Source organism: Tursiops truncatus, chromosome 19 (genome assembly GCF_011762595.2).
Source record: "Tursiops truncatus isolate mTurTru1 chromosome 19, mTurTru1.mat.Y, whole genome shotgun sequence".
Classification (NCBI taxonomy): Eukaryota; Metazoa; Chordata; class Mammalia; order Artiodactyla; family Delphinidae; genus Tursiops; species Tursiops truncatus.
The window spans coordinates 15,549,446-15,573,472 of record NC_047052.1 but is presented as its reverse complement, the minus strand read 5'-3'; the positions used below and the strand labels follow the sequence as shown (position 1 = coordinate 15,573,472).

General features: G+C 44.5%; 1 protein-coding gene across 6 annotated transcripts in view; it reads left to right on the top strand.

The window, feature by feature from the left end:
- Positions 1-24,027, top strand: part of ZFHX3 (zinc finger homeobox 3) — a 255,989-nt gene that overhangs the window by 198,442 nt on the left and 33,520 nt on the right. For all 6 annotated transcript variants that reach the window (XR_012328293.1, XM_073796854.1, XM_073796856.1 and 3 more), the window contains one exon: positions 4,086-4,193. Coding sequence is in view for 5 of the 6 variants with exons in the window: in XM_073796854.1 (XP_073652955.1) it covers positions 4,086-4,193 (108 nt within the window). In the remaining variant the exon portion in view is untranslated. The remainder of the gene's footprint in view (positions 1-4,085; positions 4,194-24,027) is intronic.

Genomic DNA, 24,027 nt, shown 5'->3' with positions numbered 1-24,027 from the left:
AGGAACCCTTCCCTTTTAGAATTGTATTATCTGCTGAAATTCTTACACCTGAGGGCTCTGCCCTTAACCAGGAGACATGAGCGAGTGCTAGTGAGCGCTGTATGGGAGAAGCAGTTGTAAAAAAAAGAGGTGGTGATGGAAATAGATTTTTTAAAGGCCTTCAGCCGGTCTTTTACATGGAAGTTGAAGGCAGAAGGGACACCAGACTTCACAATTATTCAAGATGTGCTTCTATTTCCCTAACCCTTTACCATGAAAATAAAGCCCAACAGGAGGGGTGCCCGAGTTTGAGGGCTCCTGTGGGGTGTAGCCACGAAGCAGGAGTCTGCGGTGGGGGTGGTGTGAGGCGCCTCATCTGGAGTGTCCTGAAGAACAGACCTTTGGCCGGAGAGGTGCGGGCTCTGCTGCTTCCTGCTAGAACCGGCCGGGCGTGGGGAGCAGAGATGACCTCCTCACCCCAGCCCTGGCTGCGCCCCTGAGAACGCATTCCTGGTGTGTTCCGGTTGGGTTCTGAAATAGTGTTCAATTCTTTGGGGAGAAGAGGGTTTTGATTTTTTCTTTTTTTTTTTTTTTGGCCTTAAAAATGGCACAGTGGCTGTTGTCTGTCTTGGGGAAGGGAAGTAACTTTGTCTTCTGAGGGAAAAACAGGATCTTCCAGATAAAACCGGATTGTCGTCCATCAGGTCTTCACTTGTTCCCACCATCTGTCAGTAGCTGATATTATAGGGGAAAAAAACCCCCAGACTTCTGTAATGACCCCAGCCAGTTGCCACTGACTTCACGGGGGGAGAAAATGCATTCTGTGGTCCCCTCTGCTCTGTGCTCTGTGAGCGCGTGGGTATCAAATCTACATTCCTAAAGGGGACGTGGGCCACCTAACCAGCCGCGGGAGCTCAGAGTGTTTCAGAGCTGGACGCCATCCTGCCCCTGGTTCCCACGTGTTCTGGCGTGGGGAGACTCAGGCCCTGCCCGTGGGTGCCCAAGGCCCTGGTCTTAGTGAGGTTACAGGAGGCTTTGGGGACCAATAAAACATACCCCACCTACAGAGCACTGTGGGCCCAAGCTGTCCAGACGAATTCATAGTTTATATCTCTGTTTTTGAATCGTATCTCTACCTTTATTGGTATTCAGAGCTCACAGTTTTCTGGTTACTGTCAGCCTGGGCTTTCATCCATTTTAAAGAGCTATTTTTTTTCCTCTTGCTGTTGATGATGATGGTATCAAGACAGATGGTGTAACTGCTTATGAATGTCCTATTTTATTTCCCCGGGACCAGACAGTTCACTTGAAGACGTGTATTATTTCCACATGCTCAGGTTAGGCGGCCCAGACGGTGTCTGCCTCCTGCAGCTAGCTGCCCTTCCAGGCCTCGCCATGCAGAGGGCGACACCTGTAGGTCACGTGTGGAACTGCAGGGGAGCACCTGCTTGGCTGAAGGGGACCTGGTTTTCTAGCTGGGGGCGAGGACACTGATCTGCTTGTGAAGGAAGCTGGCTTGTCCAGGAGTTTCTCGATCATTTCTTCTTCCACCAGGCATGTAACAGCTTTTTGGTGTTTAATATATCAGCAATGATAATATTAAATCTAAAAACTTAAAGAGGACTTTATTTTTAAATCTTTAAGAAACAAAGGAGAAAAAGAGAGAAGCAAAAGAAGCTCCGGAGTCAGCCTCTATCCTCTGCCCTCTCACTGGAGCTCAGCTGCCTTCACTTTTCTGCTTATAGCAGGGCAGGGAGGGAAGAAAGCAAAGACCCAACTAGGCTCATAGAACGAGGGCTCTGGGAATAGTCACAAAGGGCCATGCGGTTTCCTTGCTCCTTGCGTGAATCATATGCTCATTCTTCAGTCTCTGTCTCTGGATAGATTTGTTCAGGAAGGTTCAGAGAACTGAGGTCAGTGCCAAAATGACCATGAGTTCTTAACTCTCTGCTTGGGTGGCTGCAGCCCACATAATACGTAGGAGAGAGGCACTGGCCTTGGAGCTAGCCTCCCAGTGGGTAAGTTTTTTCCGTCCTCTGCAGAGCAGCGCCCTCAGACACTGTTCATCACGTCAGGGTGTTCCCTATCTTGTAGGTGTCAGACTCTCCATCTAGGGTGATAATGTGTGTGTGTCCTGGAGAGGAGGACACACTCTCTTTGTATAGTCACATTTGATTAATGTATGGATACATACAGATATTTTGTATCATACGATATATTGGGGCAGTTGAGTATGTCCTAAGAGACCTAGCTACTTTGGGTAGACTCAATTTGATATTGATTGACTGAATGCTGGTATAACCTTTCAAAGATGGATTTTGTAATTACAGTGTTGAATAGTTTTATCCAAAGCCTAAAAATGTGCATTGAACATCCTGCCTGGACATAATTAAGACGGTACATATAGCGTATTGTGTAACTTGCTTATTATAGCTCAACTAACCCTTCGTATATATATTTTTCCTCCACTAAAGGATGTACCGTGTTAATATGGTGCTGTATATCTGACTGACTTCAAACCAGGTTGCCTGATTCTTCTCTGTTTGAACTAGGGGTGGGGAGACTTGATGTTAACTTGACTGTGCAGTGAGACAGAAAGGCAACAGAAATTATTTGTGGAAGCCTCTTAGTTGGAGAGGAAAATAAGCAGTATTTCCTCTCACCCATGTTCCCCATGACTGCCTCATACATCCCCTCTTGGTGGTAATGAAGACATGTTCCTTAATCCCTAGTTCCGTTTTCCAGCTCTTGGTCTTCCAGTGTCTTTTTTGGGAAGAGTTAGGAAAATCTGGGTCTACATAGACTTTCTTCCTCAAGTGTTTTATATACCCTCTGAGGTCAATTTACTTTGAACTCTTTTTACTTCCTTTGTGAGATGAAATTTAGAAATTTTCTGGAGCGTCGGAGGGTATTACACCTTGAAATGTTGAAAAGTAGAGTTGGGGCTAGAGGGACCTAGGGTGATGTTGGAATAATTCCAAGTTCATGGACCTAGATTGGACCGTCACCTCTGGTCCCGTGGATCTGGTCTAGCGCTGGCCTCGGGTGACAGACGTGGGTGGCTGGTTTCAGTGTCTCTACACTCAGGAAGTTGTGCTCTTCAAAGTCTCCTAATAATTTAATCATCAGCCCACCTTGGTTTGCCTGCCTTATTCATTCATTTAGCCCATTCTTAATGAACGTTTTAGATAATGATCCAGAGGGCCAGGAGATCAAGGGAGAAATGTCTCACTTCCTTTCCCTCAGCATCCAGAGAATCTTATCCTCTTCATTCCCACTCCGGCAAGCAAGTGGCATTTTACGTCGTGAGTAACCTAATGTTGGAAATGACCATTCTTCTCCCTTCACTAAAGCACTGTGTGTTGAGCTGGAGAGAATTTCCTTGGTTCGTTTTAAGCCAGTGGTGGGTAAAGAATGGAATGACTTCAAAGGGAGGTGTATGATTCTGATATAAACTTTTTTCCCTTTCTCTACAAATCTAGCTTCTCGCCACTGATGCCTGGCGTGCCCACAGATGTTTGTTTTCTAGACCTCTTCACATTGATGAAATCATATCGCTGATACCCTGTGACTCTTCAGAATATGAATGACTGTAAAAACCTCCCGCCACGGTCTGGCAGGTGCACAGGCACCGAGAGGCCTTATGAGGGGTCAAAGATTGGGTCTAGTCTAGTTCAATGGCAGTTCGCAGTGTGGTAGGAGCTAGGCAAGAAGCAAACCTGTGCTCCTTCTTTGCGTTTGCAAGTGGAAAAGACTTGCATGCGATTTCAGGTAATCAGATGGAGTTATTTCCTCAACAGGATTGGCTTTTCAATGAGAAAAGCTCAAATGGGGCATTCAGAACCCATATGGAAATACCTGGTTTCTGCACATCTAGAGCAAGTTGTGGTCTCACGCCAACGAGTGGGGAAGGAAAGCCCCCGCCGCTTACCCAGACCTCGCATGTCCGTAGTGCGGTCGGCCTCTCAGGGGCCACTGGGAGGGGAGGCGGGACACTCATTGGCTGCCTGTGTTTTGTGGTTGGTACTTCTTTGCAGTAGGAGGCAAGAGTCCTTCATCTCCTGTCTACTTTTAATCCTTGACATTTTGTTTTTCTTCTCTTTCAGAAGAAGCCATTGAAGATGTTGAAGGGCCCGGTGAAGCGGCTGCTGATCCCGAGGAGCTTGCTAAAGACCAGGAGAGTGGAGGCGAGAAGGACCAGAGCAAGTGGACAGGTAGGCTGTGTGGCTGCCCTCCAGCCCCCGGCGTTTCTCCCCTGGCGGAGTGAGGCCAACAGGTCAGGGGGCGGCAGCATCCTTAATCCACCCAGAACAGCTGGGCTGCTTCTGTGTCGGTGGGAGATGGACTTCATTTTCGCTTTTTTTCATTAGTCACCTTCCTTCTCCTATTATGTTATATTAAGGAATTTTTAAAGTTGTTTGAAATGGCCCCCAAACCAGCTTGTTTATCGAGCGAGCATCCAGGTGTTTGGCCCTGTCCTAGGGGCTGCTGGTGTTGCGGTCACGTTTCTTTAGCACCTCCTCCCCGCTGTTGTTTTGCCCTTGATGTGATTCTTCCTCCATGGAAGGTCCAGGGCCCTGTCCCACCTGCTCCCAAGCCCCGCGGAGGGGTTTGCTGTGTGGAACTGGATCAGTGTCACCCCTGAATCTCTAAGGAGTCAGCAGTGCAGGGTGGGCTTCATCCTGCATTTGGGGGCCTGGGCAGCTCTGCGTGTTCATGGTGTCCTACCTTGGCCTCAAAGGGGAGGCAGGCGGCACAGCCAGGCAGGAGGATGTCTTACCAAAAGCAGGAGAAATTGAAGAAGTCAGGAAAGGAAGTGCTATTTCTGGAAAAGCTGGTGTTGAGAGAAGGGGCGAATGACCTTCTCGCAAGATGATAGGATTTCTGTATCAAGGGAAAGAATTGCTGAGACTGAGAAGAAAAGCTTAGGTCCTTTTTGAGGAGGAGCAAAGTCTTTTTTTTCCTAACATCTTTATTGGAGAATAATTGCTTTACGATGTTGTGTTAGTTTCTGCTGTATAACAAAGTGAATCAGCTATACATACACATATATCCCCATATCCCCTCCCTCTTGCGGCTCCCTCCCACCCTCCCTATCCCACCCCTCTAGGTGGTCACAAAGCACCGAGCTGATCTCCCTGTGCTATGCGGCTGCTTCCCACTAGCTGTCTGTTTTACGTTTGGTAGTGTATATATGTCAGTGCTAGCAAGGCCATTTCTGAGAAGACTTATTGGGACAGAGAAGTCTCCCAGAAACCACCACTGTAATTAGAGGAAATGATATGACAAGCAACAGAAATTATTTTATTTGGTCAACCGAATTCTTACTGCCTTCCATTATTAATATTGTAATACTTTGTTGTTGTTGTTTTTTGAGGAAATATTTACCTTCTGGAGTCCATACTGGTTGGGCCTTTGTTACTTTTCGAGGCATGACTGTTCTTAAATCATGTTCACTGTTGGCCTTTACTATTTAAACAAGATACAGAATCTTGGAGAGAGGCCAGGGGAGAGCAATGAAAATGACTGAAGGCTGAGAAATGCTGCCTCTGAGAAGACGCTGAAAGAAATTGGGGCTGTTCAGCCTAGAAAAGAGAAATTTGAGTGTAACAGCTTCTAAGTATTGGTAGGGATCCGGCCCTGCAGGTGATGTGTCGCTGTCCTGCATTTCCTGGGCATCCTGGTAGCTGAGTGACTGACGGGCACACTGGACGAATTTTACCATCTGTGCTGCTCATGGCCCCTTTTTGAACTGGGCTCTGTGGTGTCCAGAGGCCTTGGGCTTGAGCTAATACTGAGGGCCATGGTGAGCTAGCTCCCTAGGAAGATCTGGAAGGTGGGACCAGTGAGTAGGGGATGGAGGTCCACGCTCGAAGGCCGTTCAGTGTGTGGGGAGGATTGTCCTGTGTTGCTTCGCATGGATCAGGATCCCAGACTTTGCTGTAATATTAAGATGGCGAGATCTAAACAGACTTTGCAGGCAGCAATGTTTAATACACATCTGCCTGGAGGAAGTGAGCTGGGGAAGAGGATTTCACAGACACGGTTTGAAGACTGAGTCACCTTCCAGGCCAATCCGTCCTTTGTTTTCACAATTTGGGTGCCTGGTTTCTTTTTCTTTTCTTTTATTTATTTATTTTTTGGCTGCTTTGGGTCTTCGTTGCTGCATGCGGGCTTTCTCTAGTTGTGGCGAGCGGGGTCTGCACTTCGTTGTGGTGCGCGGGCTTCTCATTGCAGTGGCTTTTCTTGTTGCGGAGCACGGGCTCTAGGCATGCGGGCTTCAGTCGTTGTGGCACACGGGTTCAGTAGTTGTGACACACGGGCTTAGCTGCTCCGTGGCATGTGGGATCTTCCCGGACCAGGGCTCGAACCCGTGTTCCCTGCACTGGCAGGCGGATTCTTAACCACTGTGCCACCAGGGAAGCCCACGGGTGCCTGGTTTCTAATCCTGCCTCTGCTATGTACTAGCTCTGTGACCTCAGTGCAGGTACCTTTCCGTGCCTCAGTCTTCTCCCGTGAGATGGGAATTAAGAACAGCCCCCACTTCCATGGCATTGCTGTGAGGGTTATTTGAATATGGGAAGCTTGGAACAGTGCCTGGCATATAGTAACTCTGTATCAGGAGGGATTTTTTGGGTTTGTTTTCAGTTTAGTTAAATAAAATGAGGAAACCTAGTGGCAGTTTCTCTTCGGGTCCTCCCATTTGAATGTAAAGCTGTTGCCAGGCAGTGTCTTTGAGACGCTGAGGGGACCGACACAGAAGGATTTCATGGGATTGTGCAGGTGGCACGTGGCGCGTGTTTCCTGCATTCTGTGTGCTGAGGACACGGAGGGAACAACAAGAAGTAGCACCGTCTGCGGAGCTCTTACTGTGTGCCAGGCTCTGTGCCGGGCACTTTGTATGTGTTACTCTAATCCTTACACCAGGTTACAGCACGCTTTGTTGGGGGTGGTTCAATTAAATCTCATTCAAAGTGTTTATGATTCAGTGGGAATGTGTCCTCACAGCACTGGCAGACATGCCGGGCAGTCAGGAGACTACATGAAGACTTAAAATGAGCACCCCCAAAATCCAGTGTCTTTAATAAGGCTCCACTTTCTCATTCAGTCATTCAGGGAACATACTTAATCTTTATCTGTACGAGAGAGAGCGGGGGAATGAATAACTCAGAGATGCATCTTGCCAGTTGCACAGTAGTAAAGGGCGAGGGGAAAATTCTTCCCTGACTTCTGCAAGCGATCCTCTTTTGACCTGAAGCATAATTTTGTCTGTATTGTTTGAGTGTGTAATGACAGCCTTTATTAAGGTACTTGGGCCGATTTGATCTTGGAATCGATTTAGGTGCCAGCAACCTCTCCTGAGCTTTCTTTGGGATCCTTAGTATTTTATAAAAACTGTCTGCGTTGGTTCCATTCACTCCCTAAATTGAGCTGTTCCTATCTGATTAAATGTGTTGGGGAGTGCTTCCTCCCGGCAAATAAATAAATAGTGATTTCACAATTTGTCCTGTTGATTAGTGGCTGCTCAGGATGCAGGTTAATAATATTTCAAATGGACCTGGATAACTGGCATTTTCTCAGCTATTGATTATGGACTTTGGGGTTTGCTGCAGGAATGGATAAGCTTTACTAAAATATTTTGTGTTATTTATTTTTACATTGGAATGGGATTCCTGGTTTCCATTTATTTATTTATTTATTTAATTACTTATTCATTCACTCATTCCTAACATTTATTTTATTCTTTTTTAAAACATCTTTATTGGAGTATAATTGCTTTACAATGGTGTGTTAGTTCCTGCTGTATAACAAAGTGAATCAGCTATATGCATACATATATCCCATATCCCCTCCCTCTTGCATCTCCCTCCCACCTTCCCTATCTCACCCCTCTAGGTGGTCACAAAGCACCGAGCTGATCTCCCTGTGCTATGCGGCTGCTTCCCACTAGCTATCTGTTTTACATTTGGTAATGTATATATGTCAATGCTACTCTCTCACTTCCTCCCAGCTTACCCTTCCCCCTCCCCGTGTCCTCAAGTCCATTCTGCACATCTGCATCTTTATTCCTGTCCTGCCCCTCGGTTCATCAGAACCATTTTTTTTTTAGATTCCATATATATGTGTTAGCATACGGTATTTGTTCTTCTCTTTGTGACTTCCTTCACTCTGTATGGCAGACTCTAGGTCCATCCACCTCACTACAAATAACTCAATTTCATTTCTTTTTATGGCTGAGTAATATTCCATTGTATATATGTGCCACATCTTCTTTATCCATTCATCTGTCGATGGAAACTTAGGTTGCTTCCATGTCCTGGCTATTGTAAATAGAGCTGCAGTGAACATTGTGGTATATGACTCTTTTTGAATTATGGTTTTCTCAGGGTATGTGCCCAGTAGTGGGATTCCTGGGTCATATGGTAGTTCTATTTGTAGTTTTTTAAGGAACCTTCATACCATTCTCCATAGTGACTGTATCAATTTACATTCCCACCAACAGTGTAGGAGAGTTCCCTTTTCTCCACACCCTCTCCAGCATTTCTTGTTTGTAGATTTTTTTGATGATGGCCATTCTGACCAGTGTGAGATGATATCTCATTGTAGTTTTGATTTGCATTTCTCTAATGATTAATGACGTTGAGCATTCTTTCATGTGTTTGGTGGCAATCTGTATATCTTCTTTGGAGAAATGTCTATTTAGGTCTTCTGCCCATTTTTGGATTGGGTTGTTTGTTATTTTGATATTGAGCTGCATGAGCTGCTTGTAAATTTTGGACATTAATCCTTTGTCAGTTGCTTCATTTGCAAATATTTTCTCCCATTCTGAGGGTTGTCTTTTGGTCTTGTTTATGGTTTCCTTTGCTGTGCAAAAGCTTTTAAGTTTCATTAGGTTCCATTTGTTTATTTTTATTTCCATTTCTCTAGGAGGTGGGTCCAAAAGGATCTTGCTGTCATTTGTGTCACAGAGTGTTCTGCCTATGTTTTCCTCTAAGAGTTTTATAGTGTCTGGCCTTACATTTAGGTCTTTAATCCATTTTGAGTTTATTTTTGTGTATGGTGTTAGGGAGTGTTCTGATTTCATTCTTTTACATATAGCTGTCCATCCATGCACCACTTTTTGAAGAGGCTGTCTTTTCTCCATTGTATACTCTTGCCTCCTTTATCAAAGATAAGGTGACCATATGTGCATGGGTTTATCTCTGAGCTTTCTATCCTGTTCCATTGACCTATATTTCTGTTTTTGTGCCAGTACCATACTGTCTTGATGACTGTATCTTTGTAGTATAGTCTGAAGTCAGAGAGCCTGACTCCTTCAGCTCCATTTTTCTTTCTCAAGATTGCTTTGGCTATTCGAGGTCTTTTGTGTTTCCATACAAATTGTGAAATTCTTCTGTTCTAGTTCTGTGAAAAATGCCATTGGTAGTTTGATAGGGATTGCATTGAATCTGTAGATTGCTTTGGGTAGTAGAGTCATTTTCACAGTGTTGATTCTTCCAGTCCAAGAACATGGTATATCTCTCCATCTGTTTGTATCATCTTTAATTTCTTTCATCAGTATCTTAGTTTTCTGCATACAGGTCTTTTGTTTCCTTAGGTAGGTTTATTCCTAGGTATTTTATTCTTTTTGTTGAAATGGTAAATGGGAGTGTTTCCTTAATTTCTCTTTCAGATTTTTCATCATTAGTGTATAGGAATGCAAGAGATCTCTGCATTAATTTTGTATCCTGCTACTCTACCAAATTCACTGATTAGCTCTAGTCGTTTTCTGGTAGCATCTTTAGGATTCTCCATGTTTAGTATCATGGCGTCTCAGTGACAGTGTGCTACTTCTTCTTTTCCGATTTGGATTCCTTTAATTTCTTTTTCTTCTCTCATTGCTGTGGCTAAAACTTCCAAAACTATGTTGAATAATAGTGGTGAGGGTGGGCAACCTTGTCTTGTTCCTGATCTTAGAGGAAATGGTTCCAGTTTTTCATCTTCGAGAATGATGTTGGCTGTGGGTTTGTCATATATGGCCTTTATTATGTTGAGATAGGTTCCCTCTATGCCTACTTTCTGGAGAGTTTTTATCATAAATGGGTGTTGAATTTTGTCAAAAGCTTTTTCTGCATCTCTTGAGATTATCATATGGTTTTTATCTTTCAATTTGTTACTATGGTGTATCACATTGATCGATTTGCGTATATTGAAGAATCCTTGCATTCCTGGGATAAACCCCACTTGATCATGGTGTATGATCCTTTTAATGTGCTGTTGGATTCTGTTTGCTAGTATTTTGTTGAGGAGTTTTGTATCTATGTTCATCAGAGATATTGGCCTGTAGTTTTCTATTTTTGTGACATCTTTGTCTGGTTTCGGTGTCAGGGTGATGGTGGCCTCGTTGAATGAGTTTGGGAGTGTACCTCCGTCTGCTATATTTTGGAAGAGTTTGAGAAGGATAGGTGTTAGCTCTTATCTAAATGTTTGACAGAATTTGCCTGTGAAGCCATCTGGTCCTGGGCTTTTGTTTGTTGGAAGATTTTTAATCACAGTTTCAATTTCAGTGTTTGTGATTGGTCTGTTTATATTTTCTATTTCTTCCTGGTTCAGTCTCAGAAAGTTGTGCTTTTCTAAGAATTTGTCAATTTCTTCCAGGTTGTCCATTTTATTGGCGTATAGTTGTTTTTAGTATAATCTCTCATGATCCTTTGTATTTCTGCAGTGTCAGTTGTTACTTCTCCTTTCTCATTTCTAATTCTATTGATTTGAGTCTTCTCCCTTTTTTTCTTGATGAGTCTGGCTAATGGTATATCCATTTTGTTTATCTTCTCAAAGAACCAGCTTTTAGTTTTATTGATCTTTGCTATTGTTTTCTTTGTTTCTATTTCATTTATTTCTGATCTGATCTTTATGATTTCTTTTGTTCTGCTAACCTTGGGTTTTATTTTGCTCTTCTTTCTCTAATTGCTTTAGGTGTAAGTTTAGGTTGTTTATTTGAGATGTTTCTTGTTTCTTGAGGTAGGATTGTATTGCTATAACCTTCCCTCTTAGAACTGCTTTTGCTGCATCCCATAGGTTTTGGGTTGTTGTGTTTTCATTGTCATCTGTTTCTAGGTATATTTTGATTTCCTCTTTGACTTGTTCAGTGATCTCTTGGTTATTTAGTACTGTATTGTTTAGCCTCCATGTGTTTGTATTTTTTACAGTAATTTCTATCTAGTCTTATAGCATTGTGGTCGGAAAAGATACTTGATACGATTTCAATTTTCTTAAATTTACCAAGGCTTGATTTGTGACCCAAGATATGGTCTATCCTGGAGAATGTTCCATGAGCACTTGAGAAGAAAGTGTATTCTGTTGTTTTTGGATGGAATGTCCTATAAATATCAATTAAGTTCACCTTGTCTAATGTGTCACTTAAAGCTTATGTTTCCTTATTTATTTTCATTTTGCATGATCTGTCCATTGGTGACAGTGGGGTGTTAAAGTCCCCTACTATGATCGTATTACTGTCAATTTTCCCTTTTATGGCTGTTAGCATTTGCCTTATGTATTGAGGTGCTCCGGTGTTGAGTGCATAAATATTTACCATTGTTATATCTTCTTCTTGGATTGATCCCTTGATCATTATGTAGTGTCCTTCTTTGTCTCTTGTAATAGTCTTTATTTCAAAGTCTGCTTTGTCTGATACGAAAACTGCTACTCCAACTTTCTTCTTATTTCCGCATGCACGTGGAAATGCATGGTATATATTTTTCCATCCCCTCACTTTCAGTCTGTATGTGTCCCTAGGTCTGAAGTGGGTCTCCTGTAGACAGCATGTATACAAGTCTTGTTTTTGTTTTTGTATCCATTCAGCCAGTCTATGTCTTTGGGTTGGAGCATTGTAATCCATTTACATTTAAGGTAATTATCGATGTGTATGTTCCTATTACCATTTTCTTAATTGTTTTGGGTTTGTTATTGTAGGTCCTTTCCTTCTCTTGTGTTTCCTGCCTAGAGAAGTTCCTTTAGGATTTGATATAAAGCTGGTTTGCTGGTGCTGAATTCTCTTAATTTTTGCTTGTCTGTAAATTTTTTAATTTCTCCGTTGAATCTGAATGAGATCCGTGCTGGATAGAGTAATCTTGGTTGTAGGTTTTTCCCTTTCATCACTTTAAATATGTCCTGCCACTCCCTTCTGGTTTGCTGAATTTCTGCTGAAAGATCAGCTGTTAACTTTATGGGGATTCCCTTGTATGTTACTTGCTGCTTTTCCCTTGCTGCTTTTAATATTTTTTCTTAGTATTTAGTTTTTGACAGTTTGATTAATATGTGTTTTGGTGTGTTTCTCTTTGGGTTTATCCTGTATGGGACTCTCTGGACTTGACTATTGCCTTTCCCATGTTAGGGAAGTTTTCAGCTATAATGTCTTCAAATACTTTCTCATTCCCTTTCTTTTTCTCTTCTTTTTCTGGGAGCCCTGTAATTCGAATGTTGGTGAGTTTAGTGTTGTCCCAGAGGCTCAGAGACTGTCCTCAATTCTTTTCATTCTTTTTTCTTTATTCTGCTCCCTGGCAGTTACTTCCACCATTTTATCTTCCGGCTCACTTATCCCTTCTTCTGCCTCAGTTATTCTGCTATTGATTCCTTCTAGGGTATTTTTAATTTCAGTTATTGTGTTGTTCTTCACTGTTTGTTTGCTGTTTAGTTCTTCTCGATCCTTGTTAAATATTTCTTGTATTTTCACCATTTTGTCCAAGATTTTGGATCATCTTTACTGTCATTACTCTGAATTCTTTTTCAGGTAGTTTGTCTATTTCATCTTCATTTATTTGGTCTTGTAGGTTTTTATCTTGCTTCTTTGTAACATATTTTTTTGTCATTTGATTTATTTTTTGATGGGTGGGGCTGTATTCCTGTTCAGTGGTTCTTTGGCCTCAGGCGTCCGGCACTGGAGTTTGTAGGCAGTTAGGTAGAGCTGGGTCTTGGTGCTGAGATGAGGACCTCTGGGAGCCCTCACTCCGATTAATATTCCCTGGGGTCTGAGGTTCTCTGTTAGTCTAGCGGTTTAGACGCGGAGCTCCCACCACAGGAGCTCGGGCCTGACCTCCAGCCTGGGAACCAAGATCCCGCAAGCTGGTCACTGGGGATTCCTCCTGTCCCCTTAGGTGTCCGTGGTCCCCCACCGGTGCCTGGTAGGTGCCCTGGTTATCCTGATTTCCTTTGTTATGTCTGTTGGCAGTGGACCCTCTTTGGGCTTCTTTTATTTAGGAGGCAGGTCTTTTACCTTGAGTGGCAGCAAGACAAGCAGGATAGTGATTTGATGCATGAGAGAATCAATCCCATGGTCAGTGGTTGGGTCCCTGCCACACGTGGGGCAGTGGGCAGAGTTCCACTGATCACAAGTTCCTTGAGATTACAGGCCTTGCCTTCAGGGAGCGCACACCTCTACTGGGTATTTCAGGAACACCCATGGTCATCAGACAGTATTACTATAGGTCAGTGCTGTGTTGATAAAAATGTTCTGCATCTACACTGTACAGTACAGCAGCCACTAGCCACACAGGGCTATTCAGTGCTTGACATGTAGCTAGCATCACTGAGGAGCTCAATTTTAAATTTTACTTAATTTCAGTGAATTTAAAGTTCAGTAGCCTGTGGCTAGCAGCTACCATATTGGCCAGTGCAGCTAGAGATACTCAGCAGGAGCAAAACCAACTTTGAAAGAATGTGTCTGCGGCTCTCATTGTACTTTCCAGTTATTATTCTGGCTACATCGAGCTGTAACTGCGTGCCAGATTACACCTGTCCTGCCCAGCCAACGTGCCATGAATGGTCACAGATACTGATCTCCATAGCCCTTGGGTTGGCCTGCGGAGGCCAGGGGCTGCTCCAGCCAGGGGCTGCTCCAGCCAGGGGCAAGTGCAACTTCGTCTGTTGATACTAATTAGCTATGGTTTTCTGTGTGTGCTGCCGTATGAAGAAGAGTTGGGCAGCACTGCTTTATATACGATTATTTCACTTGATTCTCACCCCCAATGCCATGAAACAGATACTGGAAGGAACCACCCCCTTGTCCCCCCTCCCGCCATTTTGTAGATAAGTGAATGGAGCCTGGGAGAGCTCGAGCGAGTTGCCAAAAGACATACGAGCAGGTTCGGCTTTGCGTACTGGCTCTTCCACATGCTCTTAGGACAGAGCCCAAGCTCTTAGGAGTTCATTATACATCTCTCCAAGAATGGACTTTTTCAGTCTAATCACTTGATCCCATTTTCACCCCCATTCTGAGTGTAGAGAACAGCACCCTCCTAAAGTTGTGCAGTGGAAAACAGTAACACGACTGCCACCTGTTCGAAACGAGTGGGACTGTCAGCCACGAACATGACTCGTAGTAAGGCAGCGTCATGCTCAGTCTGAAAGCAGGTTGGTGAAGTGGAAAGAACTCTCTATATTTGGAGTCAGGAAGCCCACCAGTTAGCCAATGACCTTGGCCCCTGGGAGCCTTGGAACACAGACAAGTGACACCCACCAGCCGCAGCCTGGGTTCCACAATGGGACGTGGTGGCACATGGACGAGTCCTTAGTAGACACCTCGGGTCACGTCTACTCAAGGCAAGTGTAAAGTGCTCCTGTGGGCCACCAGAGGGTGCGGAAAGGGTCTTTGATTCAAAGCCTCTTCCTTAATGCACAGCCATTTCCACCATCCAACTTTGCGGTTTTCTCTTTTAAAATGTGAAAGCGATCGCTTGTTCTCTTTTAGCAGTGTGGATTTAAAAGTGTGTGTTGTAGATTGAAGAGCCCCCAGTGTCAGCAACTGAACAATAATTAATGCAGTGATTATCCAATCAATCATTAATTGCTATAAATTAAGTGATATACAATTAATGTAATGCTTTATCACCAATAATTAGGGGAAAAAATTGAACCCTTGGCAAATAATCATAGCAAGATGGTTATTTAAATCCTGTAGCCGCCATGGTTTCTAGCCACGGAGCACTAGGCTGGGTCTAGTTAAGCTAATTTGAGACAAGATGACCTGGGGGATATTGGGATTTTAAAAAACAAACAAACAAAGATGGGGCAACACTCCAACTTAAAATGACAACATAATGCTTCAGAAATCCCTAACTGATGTCCATGTTTGTATTTTTGTAAAATTTTGGTTTGGAATTGTAGTTTGAGCACTGCTTTTCAAGGGGAATAGCTTGAAGGGATTTTATTTTATTAATTTTTTTTAAATCCATGATGCTCACCTAACACACAGCAATTAGTGCAGCGGAGCATCCCTGATCTGAATCTATGGAAGACTGCTATTAAAGGACGTCTTAATGGGCTGGCAAGGTCTGGGCAACTGTTAGGGAAAAGTGTGTTTATGGAATATGGTGCTGGCAGGCATGATTTCAATCGGGTTTGACATGTTTAACATAAATGTATAGTGTATGGCTCTTGCTGCGTATGAATAATTCCTGCAGACCCACTGCCTTTTCTAATTACTGAGGTTGAAAAAAAGCAGGTCAGGAACGTCCTGGTGGAAATCTATTACCAGCCCCTCCCCCTCTTCTCCCTGTTGTTTACAGCTTTGTATAAATAGCGATGCCATTGTATGGGGAACTGAGTGCCTGAAATGTAATCTGTGGCGGTGAAAGGAAAGGGGCTGAAACAATACTTTTTTGAAAAGACTGAGTCCATAAAGACAAGACAAGGCATGTGCTGAGAGGAAGCACTCTGCACTATGAGAAGGCAGAAGCCCAGGGCTCAGGGCCCAGTCCTGCCACTGAGATAAGCCACGCGAACTTGGTCTCTGGACCTCAGTTTCACAATCTGTCAAGTGGCAGGTTTGGACTAAATGGGTTCTTGCAGTTCTGGAACTTCTTAAAAATATGATTGGAGGAGGGACAGTTGTACAGTAGTGTAGAATCTTGGAAAACATTAATTTCTAAGGTCAGAATGCTCATAGCTTGCAAGGATGTTCCTGGTCTCTGGCTGGTGGAGAGAGCGTGGGCCAGGAGCCTGGAGAGTTCCCGTGGGCCCCCTAGCCTTCTTCCGTGAAGGTTAGATAGTACCACACGGCCTTTCTTGGTGGGGCATCAGAACACTGAAGCTCTCACCTGGTCCACTGTTACTGGGCCCCATGTCACTGAGCTGTCAGAGCCCGGTGATGAGGACATCAATCTTTGGAGACTCACGAGGGTGTCTTTGAGTGGCTCTCCATGTCCCAGCCCCGTTGTTTGCTGGAAACCAGGCCATTCACTGCCTCTACGAAAATCATTTTGGCCTAATTCTGTGTCCTTTCGGACTTGGTTCCATCTCTCTACCTTACCCAAAGGTAGATGTGTCTTTGCAGTAGGGTACGTGTGAGGGAATGCTGGTAGCCTGGCCTGCTTGGCCCCTCTGTTGTTCCCGTTCTTGCCAATGGAATGCATTTTTGGTTTTACGTTTTCACACACAGATGGGAAGTGTGTGGCTAAGTCGGCTTTTCCAGAGTCCACTCGTTCCCTTCCCCCACCTCCACTCCCCACGCTCCTTTTGTTCCAGGCCACTTTCAGTATAACTTGGCTGCTTAAGTCACTGCAGGCAGAATTCTGTCTCACAATTGAAAACAAACTATCTGAACTATTTTTATGTTGAGAAGCAAAAATAGATACAGGGTATGGCATGTATCTGGACTTGCCCGAATTCCAGTAATTCAGCCATCTTGGCCTTGAGAATTTATATTTAAGTCATAAGAGACATAGGCACCACATCAGTTGAGCAAATATTTTTTTGTGCAGATATCTAATGCAGATATGGGTTATACAAAAAAAAGTAACTGGAACTCACTTTCTAGAAAGGATGTTATATGCAATCATATAACTGTGGTGACAGTGTAATGAGAATTATCATCAAGGTATAGATAGGGAGCAGTGAAAATGTAGATTAAGGAGCAAATTATTTTTCATCGCTGTAGAAAATAACTTATAGATTTGCATATTATTCTTGTTACACGGCCATGTTGATCTTCTTGCTTTGTTTCAGTTTTAGCTTTTGTGCTGTTGGGGGAAGCACCTCTGTTATCAGAATCATGATCATAAGTCTAAAAAAAATACTATGGCGCCTTTCTCAGGGGATATCAGAGCACTTTTGTTAGGCTCTCACATTCTTCCTGGGTCCAACATTATCTTTATCTAGCAGCTAGAGAACTAAAACTCATCGAACTCCTAGGTGTCAGATCTGTGATCAAAGTGCAATTTGCCCTCTGGGTCAGGGATATATCCCCCCGATTAGAAAGCTGAAGAACACATGACCTGGTAGCTTTCTCTTACTATACGAAGATTGGAGAAGACTTGAAAATCCTGTTTCTCTAGTTGTCAAACAGAATTGTCACCTCTTTATGGTCAGGGCCATGTGGCATTCATTCATCTTTGTTTGTTTTTTTAAAAGACTGGTTTTTTTAGAGCTGTTTTAGGTTTACAACGAACTTGAGAGGGAGGCGCAGGGATTTCCCGTATACCCTCTGCCCTGCTCCCCAGCCCCCGACACGCATAGCTCCCCCATTATCAACATCACCTACCGGGATGGTACTTTTTTTTTTTTTATAACCAATGATGAACCTACATTGATCCATCATAATCATCCAAAGTCCACAGTTTACCTTACGATTCACTCTTGATGTACATTCTGTGGGTTTGGACAAATGTATAATGACATAGAACCATCACTATAATATCGTACAGAGTATTTTTATTGCCCTAAAAATCTTCTGTGCTCTGCCTATGCATCTCTCCCCAACCCCACATTCATGCATTTTTGTAATCGCTAGCATCTAGTAAGTGCTTAATACTGTTTGGATGTTTCATTAGCAATCAGTTGGTAAAACAGCATAACCATAAAACACTTTAAAGTGCAAGTTATTCAACTTTCTGCTTTTTAGATATTAAACCCATGGGGTGAGTAGAATGCTTCCGCGTTGATTTACAGAAAAGGCAAATTTAGGGTGTCTTTGCGTGTCCTTGAAACCAGGCCTCTCCCCTCACTCTGTGGTTATGTGGCCGCACATGCACCTGTATTATTTCCCAGAGACACTTCTAAAAATGAAACCATAGCAACAAATGTTTGAGCTCTCGCTGTGTGCTTGACCCTGGTGGGCTTCGTGTGCCTAATCTCTCTTGCTAGCCTCCCAGAAGCCCTGTGAGTAGACGCGGTCCTCCTGCTGACAGACATGGAAGCTGAAAGTCCAGTGTAGTCAACTGAAACGCTCAAGGTCACACAGCCGGGACTTGAGCCAGGTTGTGGCAGCCCTGCAAGCCATGTGCTGTGTTCCTTAGCGGGGGGAGGGGGTGCGATGTCTCTGTGTAAAGAGAACTTGGCCAGGGAAACACAGGAGTTACGGAGGAGTGGTGCCCCCGAACTGCCTCCCCCGCCCCTTCACACACATGGGTCGTCTTGGGCCTTTGCAGGCTGTGAGCAAACACAGCCTTTGGAGCGTGGTGGTGAGAGAAGTGCTGACGTAAACATTACTCGGTGTGGGGCTCCCCCTCTGTGCTTTCCAAACTCCAAGAGGAGACCTTTCCATTCTGCTTGGTACTTGAAACCTGCAGGGGAAAGTGGAGAGTCATTCCCATTTTCCAGCCCTTCCGGGGACCTGAGTGACGTTTTTCTCGCCCATTACAGATTCTCACGCTCCTGCTAACCTGCATGAGCGAAGAGCAATCCTTGGTGGGTCCTGGGGAAGAGCTGATTTGTAAGGGTGCGGAGAAGTGAAGGGCAGGGCTCTTTGTGTCTGTCACCATGCTGGACCCAGATTGCATGTTTTTATTGTCATAAGTTCCATTTGACTCTTAAAATTTCCTTAAGTATCTTATGAAGATAGGTTTGGAGTGGAGGAAACCCTGGAAGAGTACCCTTCTCGCCTGGTCTCTGGGAGCCTGTGCTGTGCGGGGCTCAGAGGCTCTGACTAACCTAATTAATACTGGAGCTGATGGATGAGCTTCTGTTAATTAACTGCAGCCTGGTCCCAGCATGACCCACATCACCTCTTGTTTTGACCTACATCTCGCACCTCTGTACTTTTTTCTGTTAATTCAAGTGTCTCTAAGGTTCTCCCTGTTCTAGCTTTTTCCAAGCCCACGGTTGTCACAGTCCTGTAATGAAGCCAGAGGGCAGAGTGATAATGCAGACCCCGAGGTGCCCGCCGACCGCGCCCCATCCTCACCGGGCACTGTGACCACAGCTGCAGATGGCATCTGTGCACAGCTCAGGGTCTCTGCAGGGGAAGACAGGACACTCTGGGGAAGCTGACAAGAGGCCACAGGCAGGCAGGCTGATTTGATACCTTGAAGTGAAGAATTGGGTCTTGGCCCCTTTGGTCCCTGGCTTCTGGGTGGCAGCCCAACGTTTAGAAGTTACGAGTACTCCGACAGCGGATGTTGGTCTAAACGAAGTGGTGGCTGGTGGCTCTGTTTTGACTGGTGGTTCATTCATAAACCTGACACAGAGGGAGTAAGGTATCTTGAAACTGAATTGCGGGATGGCCTTTTGGGAGCGCAAATCAGTGTAGTTAAGCAGCCTTATGCATATTTCAACAAGGAATTAGTACAACAGATTGATGCCTCTGATGTGGGACTTAGCACTACTTTTTTCCCCGAAGCTGCAGACAAGCGGCGGCAGCCAGCACTCAGCATGGGCCCACCGTCGCACCCTGGCTGCTCGCTGGGAAAGCACGGCCTGACCCCCCATTCCCAGAGTGCCGACTCGCGGACACAGGGGCCGGTGTGGGTCTCTGCATTCTTCCCAGGGCCGAAGCAAAGGGTGCCTCAGGCTGGTGCGGCCTGCAGGTGCCAAGACCTGGGAAGCCAGCACCAAAAAGAGGCTTCCTCTTCCTGCAAAGTGGAAAGAGCCCAGAGGTGTTTGTCCTTTTTACAGAGGTTCTCCAGGACACGTGGAAAGACCGAGACTTTCATAAGCAAGGCAGTCTGTCATTATTCTGGATTACACTGCTAACAGAACACGTAGAGGTTATTCCTTCTGAATTTCTGGCTTTGAAAATGTGTCTGTGTTGGTTTAGAGGAGGCAGGTTCCCTGAGGGACAGCCATATTTAATCTTTCACCTTTGGCCTGAGGGGGAAAACATCGGGCTTTGAGACCAGGCCTGGCTTTTGTCCCCGAGTGTAGATGATGAGAATAGCATTTTCAGCAAGAGTCATTTGAAAGTGGACGGCCAGATCCGCCCACGCCTGCAGGCCCCCTTATTTAATTCTAGTCCAGCCACAAGGTGGTATGGTTCCTACCAATTACAGAAAGCTTTGGCTCTGACAGCGGTTCTCAAAATGTGGTCAGACCACCAGCATCACCTGGGAACTCACTGGAAATGCAGATTCTCTGAATCAGACCTATGCTAGGGGGGTGGGGCCTGCCTTCTGTGTGTTAGCAAGCCTTCCAGGGGATTTCTGACTCACAGTTGAGTTTGAGAATGTTGGTGCTCTGACCTCTGTGACGTGCGTGAAGTTTGAGACTTACGTCTCCTTTAACCGGATGGCAAGGCCCTGAGCCCCCGCTGCGTGAGGAGGGAACTGAGCTTTCCTAAAAGACAGAAGTGTGTAGGAGAGGCACGAGTCCTGGTCTTGGCCGATGGAATCCCGGATTGCAGGAGTGGGAGAGGAGGAGACATGTGGTCATGATGAAGAGTGATCAAAAACCCAGCAATGTTTTTTTGTTCTGTTTTTTTTTTTTACCAGCTTATGATTTAACGAATGGTATGATAAAAGATAACAGATGAACAGTCAGATGAAGAGACACATAGGGCAAGGTCTGGAAGGATCCTGAGCGCAGGAGTCTCCGTCCCCACGGAGTTGGGGTGTGCCAACCTGGAATTTTTTAAAATTTTGGGATTTTTATGGAGGCTTCATCAAGTAGGGATGATGGATCATTAACTCCGTCTCCAACCCCCTCCCCTTCCTGAAGGGTGGGAGGTGAGATTGAAGATCCCAAGCTTCTAACCACGGCTTGGTCTTTCTGGTGACCACTCAGAGTCACCTCATTGGAACAAAAGATACTCCTGTCACCCAGGAAATTTCAGGGGATTTAGGGGCTCTGTGTCAGGGAGCAGACAATGAACTCAGGCAATGAAACAAGGATTTCCTTTCCCAGGTTCAACTACTGATTCTTCTTGGGATGACAGCCCCTGCCTCCTCCTGGGGCAGCCTTCCTGGGATCAGCTTCCAGCCTCCGGGCCCCTGTGGATGCCTCTCCTTCTCCTACTCGCTTTTCCTCAGCCTCCTCTTCAGTCCGTCTGCCCTCTCTAAGATTCTTCTTTTCGCTCCTGTCTCCTCCTCGAGCCCCATCTCCCAAATTAAGTGTAACACATAGAGGCTGGCAGACGGAATGAAGGAATGCCCAGTATCAGGGGAGGGTGGGGCAAGCCAGAGGGCACGGGGCATCGGCTCCAGCCCACGGCTACTGCATAGGAATGAAGATCCTGTTGCCAGATTTTTCCACTTATCTGGAGGTCCTTGTCCTTCTGCTTTGTATGAAACTCCCCGTTTTATTTTATTTTTGGCTACATCGGGTCTTAGTTGTGGCACGTGGGATCTTTTGTTGTGGCGTGCAGGCTCCTCTCTAGTTGTGGTGCGATGGCTTCTCTCTAGTTGCAGCGCACGGGCTTAGTTTTCCTGTGGCATGTGGGATCTTAGTTCCCTGACCAGGGATCGAACCCGCATCTCCTGCATTGGAAGGTGGATTTTTTTTTTTTAAACATCTTTATTGGAGTATAATTGCTTTACAATGGTGTGTTAGTTTCTGCTTTATAACAAAGTGAATCAGCTATACGTATACATATATCCTCGTATCTCCTCCCTCTTGCATCTCCCTCCCACCCTCCCTATACCACCCCTCTAGGTGGTCACAAAGCACCAAACGGATCTCCCTGTGCTATGTGGCTGCTTCCCACTAACTATCTATTTTAAATTTGGTAGTGTATATATGTCCTTGACGCTCTTTCACTTCGGTCCCAGCTTACCCTTCCCCCTCCCCGTGTCCTCAAGTCCATTCTCTACATCTGCGTCTCTATTCCTGTCCTGCCCCTAGGTTCTTCATAACCATTTTTCTTTTTTTAGATTCCATATATATGTGTTAGCATATGGTATTTGTTTTTCTCTTTGTGACTTACTTCACTCTGTATGACAGATTCTGGGTTCATCCCCCTGACTACAAATAACTCAGTTTCGCTTCTTTTCGTGGCTGAGTAATATTCCATTATATATATATGTGCCACATCTTCTTTATCCATTCATCTGTTGATGGACACTTAGGTTGCTTCCATGTCCTGGCTATTGTAAATAGAGCTGCAGTGAACATTGTGGTACATGACTCTTTTTGAATTATGGTTTTCTCAAGGTATATGCCCAGTAGTGGGATTGCTGGGTCATATAGTAGTTCTATTTGTAGTTTTTTAAGGAACCTCCATACTGTTCTCCATAGTGGCTGTATCAATTTACATTCCCACCAACAGTGCAAGAGGGTTCCCTTTTCTCCACACCCTCTCCAGCATTTATTGTTTGTAGATTTTTTGATGATGGCCATTCTGACTGGTGTGAGGTGATACCTCATTGTAGGTTTGATTTGCATTTCTCTAATAATTAGTGATGTTGAGCATTCTTTCATGTGTTTGTTGGCAATCTGTGTATCTTCTTTGGAGAAATGTCTATTTAGGTCTTCTGCCCATTTTTGGATTGGGTTGTTTGCTTTTTTGATATTGAGCTGCATGAGCTGCTTATATATTTTGGAGATTAATCCTTTGTCTGTTGCTTCGTTTGCAAATATTTTCCCCCATTCTGAGGGTTGTCTTTTTGTCTGGTTTATATTTTCCTTTGCTGTGCAAAAGCTTTTAAGTTTCATTAGGTCCCATTTGTTTTTTTTTGTTTTCATTTCCACTTCTCTAGGAGATGGGTCAAAAAAGGTCTTGCTGTGATTTATGTCATAGAGTGTTCTGCCTGTATTTTCCTCTAAGAGTTTTGTAGTGTCTTGGCCTTACATTTAGGTCTTTAATCCATTTTGAGTTTTTTTGTGTGTATGGTGTTAGGGAGTGTTCTGATTTCATTCTTTTACCTGTAGCTGTCCAGTTTTCCCAGCATCACTTATTGAAGAGGCTGTCTTTTCTCCATTGTACATTCTTGCCTCATTTATCAAAAATGAGGTGACCATATGTATGTGGGTTTATCTCTGGGCTTTCTATCCTGTTCCACTGATCTGTATTTCTGTTTTTGTGCCAGTGCCATACTGTCTTGATGACTGTAGCTTTGTAGTATAGTCTGAAGTCCAGGAACCTGAATCCTCCAGCTCCGTTTTTCTTTCTCAAGATTACTTTGGCTATTCGGGGTCTTTTGTGTTTCCATACAAATTGTGAAATTCTTTTGTTCTAGTTCTGTGAAAAATGCCATTGGTAGTTTGATAGGGATTGCATTGAATCTGTAGATTGCTTTGGGTATTATAGTCATTTTCACAGTGTTGATCCTTCCACTCCAAGAACATGGTATATCTCTCCATCTGAGAAACCCAGCAATCTTTATCTAAACCCTGGTTAAAAAGAAACACCTAGGCGAAGGGGAAACGGACCTCTCTGTACTAATCTTGCAACTTCCTGTGAATCTATATTTCCAAATAAAAAGCAAACTAATAACAACAACAGAAACAACACTGACGAGCTTCTGGATTTTCAAAGTGCTGACCTATCTGGTTCATCTTTGAGTTGGAGGAGAAAAATAATGAGCCATTCCCCGAGCATCAGTAATACCCATCTGTAGTATAACTCAAGTTTTCTTTGAAATCCTTCATGGAAACAGGAAGACATGTCTGGTAAGTGGATGAGGCCTGTGTGTCTCGCTCTACCTACCTAGGCATGTTCTTCTCCTTTTTGAGTACTTCTACAAAATGCTTTCAAGAGACATGCAGGAGCAGTGTAGCCTGCACTTAACTGAAACCAGGACTGTGTTTTGAATAGAAGGTTCTTACCCTCATGGGGCTGGACTCTGGGTGTGTAAGGGTGTAGAGACCCCATTGGGTGCGCCTTTGCCGTGCACAGACTCCCCGATTCCTCTTTGAATCATCTTT